We start from the raw sequence: 8,209 nt of genomic DNA on the forward strand, positions 1-8,209 counted from the left end.
TTTGCATTATCTATTAAATATTCCTCTTGCAAAGAGGATCAGTCTTCTGCCCAAATAGCACTAGAAGAGTGTAGACGACCACAAGTGACGTCACTGCATGTCGTCGGTGGAGGGGAACCGAATGACACTTGAGGCTGAAGGAGAGGAGTGAGGAAAGAGTTAAAACAGGAGCTGGGCGAAGAGGAAGGGGCTGCACCAAGAACCTGTGGAGTGCAGCAAAGTGAAAGTAAAGCAGGAGGGGGGTGGGCACGAAGCGTCGGGCATCCAATGAGACCTGCCCGGAAGTGACTGGCACACACGGACTGCTCACACACCGGGCGGCAGGCAGCAAGCATGGCACTGCCTAAAAAGAGAAGGCACGACAGGACCGAGCAGGACGATGAGTATTTCCAGTGTTACTCAGACATCACTGTCCATGAGGAAATGCTCTCGGACACCGTGCGCACACATGCCTATAGGTCGGCCATTGCCCGCAATCATAATGCCTTACTTGGCAAAACTGTACTGGATGTGGGTGCAGGTACTGGCATCCTGAGTATTTTCTGTGCCCAGGCTGGAGCCAGTAAAGTGTATGCAGTGGAAGCCAGCGCCGTGGCTCAGCTGGCATCCCAGGTGGTAAAGGAGAACAAGCTGGATGGACAAGTGGAAGTGATCCAAAGGGCAGTGGAGGACGCGGAGATACCTGGGCAGGTGGATGCCATTGTCAGCGAATGGATGGGCTACGGTCTCATGTACGAGTCGATGCTGAGCTCAGTTCTGTATGCCCGGGATAGATGGCTGAAGCCTGGGGGGCTCATTTTTCCTTCCTCTGCTAATATGTTCATAGCCCCCGTTAATGACGCCACCGTGGAGAGCCGCTTGGACTTTTGGAGCGAAGTGAAAGACATGTATGGCGTTGACATGACTTGCGTACAGTCTTTTGCCCGGAAATGTATCATGGGTAAAGATATGGCTGTCTGCTCGGTGTACCCTGAGCATGTGCTCTCACACCCCGTCAGGTTTGCCACCCTAGATCTCAGCAGTGCCACCTTGGAGGACATTGGAAACATTACTGGTTCCTTCCAGTTCTGCTGTTTTGGCTCCTCTTTAATGCATGGATTTGCTATCTGGTTCTCAGTCTTATTTCCAGGAGAAAATGGCATCGTTCTGTCTACGTCGCCATATGGTGAAGAAACACATTGGAAGCAAACGATCCTATACCTGGACGAAGAGCTTCAAGTAGAACAGGACACAAATGTCAGGGGGGACATCAAAATGTCACCTTCAGAGAGCAACTCCAGGCACCTAAGTGTTACCCTCAGCTACTCCATTGGAGACGGAATACGCAGGACTAAGGTTTTCCAGATGGGGAACTGATGCAGGAGATATTTACAGGGAAAGAAGCTATCGTTTTATCATTCTTGTAAAGTAAAGCATATTAAATATGTTGTTTAGTTGTCCATTTGTATTTCACAATCCCTACTGTGTATATGGCCTAAAAGTGGGTGTCCTTCAGTTTTTTCTATATTGATATCATCACTAGAGATGGCCTTGCAGTCATTTCGCAGCGAACTTTGCTTGTGCTGGGCAAAGGCATTTTTTGGAGATCCGGTGACGTCCCGGGGCTCTCCATGGGGCTGCCAGGAAGCCCGGTGACGTCACCGGCATTGATGGGCGGGATGTAGCACTGCCCTAATCAGTAAAACGGCTAGGGCAGCGCTAAAGCCCACCCATCAGAGCCGGTGACGTCACCGAACACACTGCTGGACAGAAGTTTCCGCCCGCCAGTGTGTTATAAAAAAAAAAAAGAGACCTTGCCCTGTGCGATTTAGCGCAGGGCAAGGGAGCTCATCGGAGCATGAGATGCTCCGATGCCAACATTAGGGGGGCTGCCTGGGTGAAAATAAGGGTATGTCCGGGTTCAGCTCTGAACCCGGACAACCCCTTTAAGGACTGGTATAGGTGTGCTATTGATAGGTGGGATATACTTATAATAAACTTTCTAACATAGAAAGTATATTATAGTGTATTTGTATTGTGCAGCAGTTGTGTGCGATACTGCAGGTATATAGAGGGACAGGTGTTATTGGAACAACTATTTGCAATGAGTGTGATATACCTGTTGCCTCTAAAAAAAATAATAATGATTTAGGCTACTTTCACACTGCCGTTTCTGGGTCCGCCTGTGAGATCCGTTTCAATGCTCTCACAAGCGGCCCAAAACGGATCAGTTTAGCCCCAATGCATTCTGAGTGGATAAGGATCCGTTCAGAATGCATCAGTTTGCCTCCGTTCAGCCTCCATTACGCTCTGGAGGCGGACACCAAAACGCTCATTGCAGGGCTGAGCCAAACGGATCCGTCCTGACTTAGGCCTCATGCACACGACCGTTGTGTGCATCTGTGTCCGTTGTTCCGTTTTCCGTGATTTTCTGCGGACCCATTGACTTTCAATGGGTCCGTTGAAAACTCGGAAAATGCACCGTTTGTCATCTGCGTCCGTGTTTCCTGTCCGTCAAAAAAATAGGACCTGTCCTATTTTTCTGACGGACAACGGTTTACGGACCCATTCAAGTCAATGGGTCCGTGAAAAAACACGGAGGCACACAAGATTGGCATTCGCATCTGTGATCCATGTCCGTAGGCTACTTTAGCATAGACGGATCCGCAGATCCGTCTGCATACAGCTTTTTCAGAGCTGAGTTTTCACATCGTGCCGCATCTGAGGGTTTAATTGTGCGTATCATTAGCCCCCTGTAAGAGATCGGGTGCTGCCAGGCAGCAGGGGGCAGACCCCCCTCCCTCCCCAGTTTTAAATTCATTGGTGGCCAGTGCGGCCCCCCCCCCCCTCCCTCCCCTGTATTAAATTCATTGGTGGCCAGTGCGCCCCCCCCCCCGGCCCCCCTCCCTCCCCTGTATTAATTTCATTGGTGGCCAGTGCGTTTTCACAATGTAACTCAAATCCAATGGTATATTCTAACATAGAGGTGTTCCCATGGTGATGGGGACGCTTCAAGTTAAAATATACCATCGGATTGGAGAAAACTCTGATAGGGACTCCTGACTTTACATTAAATGTCAATGGGGGACGGATCCGTTTGCAATTGCACCATATTGTGTCAACGTCAAACGGATCCGTCCCCAATGACTTGCATTGTAAGTCAGGACGGATCCGTTTGGCTCTGCACGGCCAGGCGGACACCAAAACGACTTTTTTTTATTCATATCTGGTGATCCTCCAGAAATCACGAAAGAAAAAACAGATAACGGAACCCCGTTTTGCGGACCGTGAAAAAATACTGTCGTGTGCATGAGGCCTTACAATGTAAGTCAATGGGGACGGATCCGTTTACATTGACACAATATGGTGCAATTGTAAATGGATCCGTCCCCCATTGACTTTCAATGTAAGTCAGGACGGATCTGTTTGATCTGTTTTTTTTTTTTTTTTTTTTACAGAATAATGCAGACGGATCTGTTCTGAATGGATACCAGCGTTTGCATTATAGGTGCGGATCCGTCTATGCAGATACCAGATGGATCCGCACCTAAACGCAGGTGTGAAAGTAGCCTTAGTGGTGCGATATACCTGCTTCCACAAAATATTGATTCAGGTGTTTTATATACCTGTTTCCACAAAATACTGATTGAGGGGTGTGATATACTTGCTTCTAAAAAATACTGATTAAGGGGTTCTATATACCTGCTTCCACAAAATACTGATTAAGGGGTTTGATATACGTGCTTCCACCAAATATTGATTGAGGCCTGCGATATAGCTGCTTTCACAAATACTGCTTTTCTCTAGGGACTTTGGCACAGGGTCATTTTGAAAATAACATGCAGAGGAGGAGGCAGGCCATTCCTCAGGGGTGGTAGGGGTCGGGAAAGTGCACCAGGCCAGAGCCTAAGTGGGAAGTTGGAGAAGGTACGTGCGATTACTTCAAAGGACGCACCAGAGTTGGTTGAGGGGCTCACTCAGCCTTCCACTTATGCACCCTCCTCACTCTCTGCTGTGTGCACCCCCAAAGACACCACCACCATAGCCCCTCCTCTCGAGTCAGGAATTATTTTCCCATCCATTCCCAAACCTCACCAATGCGCAGCCATTCTTGGCATCGGATGAGAAAGAGGTAGCAATGGCCGCCACCCCGCGGTCTGACGACAGTACCCAGATCAGCCCAAGGAGGGTGGTCCCCGCTGTTGCTGCCTACTCCGAGATCTCTAACGTCAGCGGTGGTGAAGGTGACAATGATGATGTGTCGATGGACGTCACATGGGTGACCACAAGAGAGGAAGAGGAGGGGAGTTCAGAGGGAGAGACGGAACAGCAGATATGGAGGAAAAGCAGGCAGAACTCGCAGTGCACAAGAGGCAAAAAGCAGACTGCAAATATATCTGGAGCGTGCCATCCACCATGCACGGTCACATCTGGTGCTCCCAGGACACCGGCACATGGCTACCCAGTGTGGGCTTTTTTTTAACGTGTTAGCTGCTGACAATAGTGTTGCCATCTGCAGTCTGTGCTGTCAATGCATAAGTCGCAGTAAGCCCAACACTCACCTAGCGACGACCGCCTTAAGAAGGCACCTGGCCTCCCATCACCGAGCCCAGTGGGAGCAACAACGTCAGAACCCACAAAGCCACACTCCCGGCGCTCACCGTCCTGCCTCTTCTCCTCTCTCCTCCCATTTGTCCTCCACTCCACTGTACCGTCGTTGCGTACATCTGGCAGAAGGCAGCCTTCTGTGGCCCAAATGTTAGAGCGTAAAAAGTTGATGACGCCGAATAACCCTCCTGACCACTGGCTTGTCGGAACTGCTAGCCTGCCAACTTCTGCCATTTAAACTGGTGGACTCGGAGGCCTTTAGAAAATTTGTTGCCATTGGCACACCACAATGGAAGGTCCCCGGAAGGAAATATTTCTTCCAGAAGGGCATCCCAGAGCTATATGGCCACGTTCAGCGGCAAAGTAAATATATCTCTGGCACATAGTGTCAGTGCCAAAATACATCTGACCACAGACACGTGGTCTAGCAAACACTGGAAGGTACATCACTTTTACTGCCCACTGGGTGAACCTTCTGACGGCTGTCAAGTATGGAACCCATGTGGATTCGGTGTTACCACCACGGATTGCATGCAGGCCTGCCTCTTCTTCTCCTACTCCATCCTCCGTCTCCTCCTCGGCTGACTACTCCTTTTCCACTGCTACCGCCTCTTCCGCTACACCCCCCACGGTCCCCAAAACCTATTCGACATGCCAGGTGAGACGTTGCCATGCTGTGCTGCGGCTGTCTTGCCTGAAAGCCAAGAGCCACACTTGCACTGCTTTCAGCTCTGCGGCCACAGGCCGATCAGTGGCTAACCCTGCTCAATTTGACAGTTGGTAAAGTGGTGTGCGACAACGGTGCCAATCTGCTGAGTGCGCGGAAAAAGTGCAAAATGACACATGTGCCTTGCGTGGCACACGTCCTGAACTTAGTCGTGCAGCGATTTGTTGCCAAATACGTGCCTTGATGCAGGCCAGGAAAATCTCTGGCCATTTTAGAAGATCTTACACGGCCATGGCTCGCCTTGCTAACATTCAGCGGCGACACCACCTGCCCGTCAGACGTCTGATTTGTGACTGCCCGACGTGCTTGAACCTTATATATGATTGATAGCTGCTACAGTAGCAACGTTCCGTGCCGTTAACGACTACCTGTACGAACTCTTCAGCTGGACAGTATCTGGGGAGCTTGGTTTCTTTTCACCGCGCCAGTGGCTGCTCATGCGCGACGCATGCAGACTAATGCGGCCATTTGATGAGATCACCAAACTGGTCAGTCGCAGCCAGGGCACCATCAGTGACATCGTACCTTACGCCTTCTTTCTGGAGTGCACATTGTGTTGTGTCATTGATCAAGCCGTCGAGGAGCAGGAGCTGAAAGTCGCGATGCTGAATAAATTTCCAGGGGGGGCTACTCCATCTGAGACGCAGCAGGAGTTTGAAGAGGAGTCAGAGTAGGATGGTGGCTGGGGGTAAAAGGAGCAAGAAGAGCAGGTTTTGAGGGGGACTTTTAACTTTTCAGGGATTCCTGGTGTTGTCCGTGGCTGGGGGGAGGAGACCGAGGACGACATTCTCCTGGGCTATGAGCAGGAGCCAGGGCGGTCCACCGCTTCCAATTTAGTGCAAATGGGGGCCTTCATGCCCCAGTGTTTGAAGAGGGACCCCCGTATAAAAAGCCTAAAGGGCAAGGACCAGTACTGGGTGGCAACGTACTTAGACCCCCGGTACAAACACAAAATGGCGGACATGTTACCAGCATCACAGGGGGCTGTCAAAATGCAGCATTTCCAAGCCGTGCTGCGAGAGATGCTGCATTCTGCTGTTGCGGGCGCTGGCAGAGGAATTTCCACCGACAGTGAAACAGGTGCGGGTACCAATCCTACCACGCATGCAAGAAAGGGCGGTTTGAAGATATGTTGGTCACTTCGGATATGAGATCATTCTTTCAGCCAACCCATCGAGAGTTGACCTCCAGATCCAGCCTCAGGGAACGCCTAGACCGACAGGCGCCCGATTACATCGGGTTACTGACCGATGTGGACGCTCTGAGAAGGGGGGAACCCCTGGACTACTGGGTTTGCAGGCCAGAGCTGGCACAATTTGCCATAGAACTCTTGGCTTGCCCCTCATCAATTGTCCTGTCCGAAAGGATAATTAGCGCAGCAGGGGGGATTATGACTGATAAGCGCACTTGCCTAGCTCACGACAGTGTGGACTACCTCACATTTCTAAAAATGAATGAGGCATGGATTTCGGAGGAATTTAACTTCTGTGATGACCACGTGTAATTGAATTTCCTCACACCAGCCCACACATATCTGCCACCACACAGAACAAAGAATGGTCCTTGTCTTAATTATTTTCATCAGCATAAAAGGCTTTTTCTGTCAGGTGAATGCCTAATATTTGAAGCCTCTACTCCAGTGGCCTACAGTAACATTTTTATCCAGTGACTGCCTAATGTACCTCCAGACACATAATCACTTTTCTGTCAGGTGAATGCCTAATTGTTGGGGCCTATACTGGCATACAGTAACATTTTTAGCTGGTGACCTTTTATTGTACCTCCAGCCAAATCATCACAAGTACTTTTCTGTCAGGTGAATGCCTAATTTTTGGGGCCTGTACTGGCCTACAGTAAAATTGTTATCCACTGACTAATATACCTCCAGCCACATAATCATTTGTTGTTTTCTGTCAGGTGAATTCCTAATTTTTGGGGCCCGTACTACCGTGGCCTAATATAAAAATTTTCTAGGCTTCAGCAGGGCACATTTTTTAGAGTTTCCCTTTAAGGCGCATAAAAATGGCCCGTGATTAAAATACATATTTTTTCTGGAAATTTTTGCCATTGATCCCCCTCTGGTATGTCACTGTCCATTTTGTGGGACTATTTGTGCACTTACGTAAGTATTTGATGGCTGAAAATATGACCTGAAGGTTTTTCAGGTTCGTCTGCAATTAAAGTGAATGGGGCCCGCCACGAACACGCGGTTCGCGAACACTTGATCGCGAATACGCTTTCGCGAAACGTCCAGGCAAATGTTCATCCATCACTAATCATCACCTTTTTTGACTAAAGGAGTAGTTTTTAATCTTCTTCTGGGCCAATTCCTGACTGATAGCAACCCATTCTTTCACAATCACTTCTTGGAGTTTGTCAGAATTAGTGGGTTTTTGTTTGTCCACCCGCCTCTTGAGGATTGACCACAAGTTCTCAATGAGATTAAGATCTGGGGAGTTTCCAGGCCATGGACCAAAATGTCAACGTTTTGGTCCCCAAGCCACTTAGTTATCACTTTTGCCTTATGGCACGGTGCTCCATTGTGCTGGAAAATGCATTGTTCTTCACCAAACTGTTGTTGGATTGTTGGAAGAAGTTGCTATTGGAGGGTGTTTTTGGGCAAAATTGTGAGTGAGCCCACTCCCTTGGATGAGAAGCAACCCCACACATGAATGGTCTCATGATGCTTTACTGTTGGCATGACACAGGACTGATGGTAGCGCTCACCTTTTCTTCTCCGGACAAGCCTTTTTCCTGATGCCCCAAACAATCGGAAAGAGGCTTAATCAGGAAATATGACTTTGCCCCAGTCCTCAGCAGTCAATTCAACATATTTTCTGCAGAAGATCAATCTGTCCCTGATGGTTTTTTTTGGCGAGAAGTGGCTTCTTTGCT

General features: G+C 49.2%; 1 protein-coding gene across 1 annotated transcript; it reads left to right on the forward strand.

Annotated features, from left to right (window-relative positions):
* The first annotated feature begins 292 nt into the window (after positions 1-292).
* On the forward strand, positions 293-1,439 carry PRMT6 (protein arginine methyltransferase 6). Its single transcript, XM_044301830.1, has one exon. The coding sequence runs from the start codon at positions 334-336 to the stop codon at positions 1,354-1,356; it is 1,023 nt and encodes a 340-aa protein (XP_044157765.1). The 5' UTR covers positions 293-333; the 3' UTR covers positions 1,357-1,439.
* Positions 1,440-8,209: the final 6,770 nt, after the last annotated feature.

Source organism: Bufo gargarizans, chromosome 7 (genome assembly GCF_014858855.1).
Source record: "Bufo gargarizans isolate SCDJY-AF-19 chromosome 7, ASM1485885v1, whole genome shotgun sequence".
Classification (NCBI taxonomy): domain Eukaryota; kingdom Metazoa; phylum Chordata; class Amphibia; order Anura; family Bufonidae; genus Bufo; species Bufo gargarizans.

Excerpts from the sequence above, each read along its gene's own strand:
- PRMT6 (XM_044301830.1), top strand. The coding sequence starts at position 334 with ATGGCACTGCCTAAAAAGAGAAGGCACGACAGGACCGAGCAGGACGAT.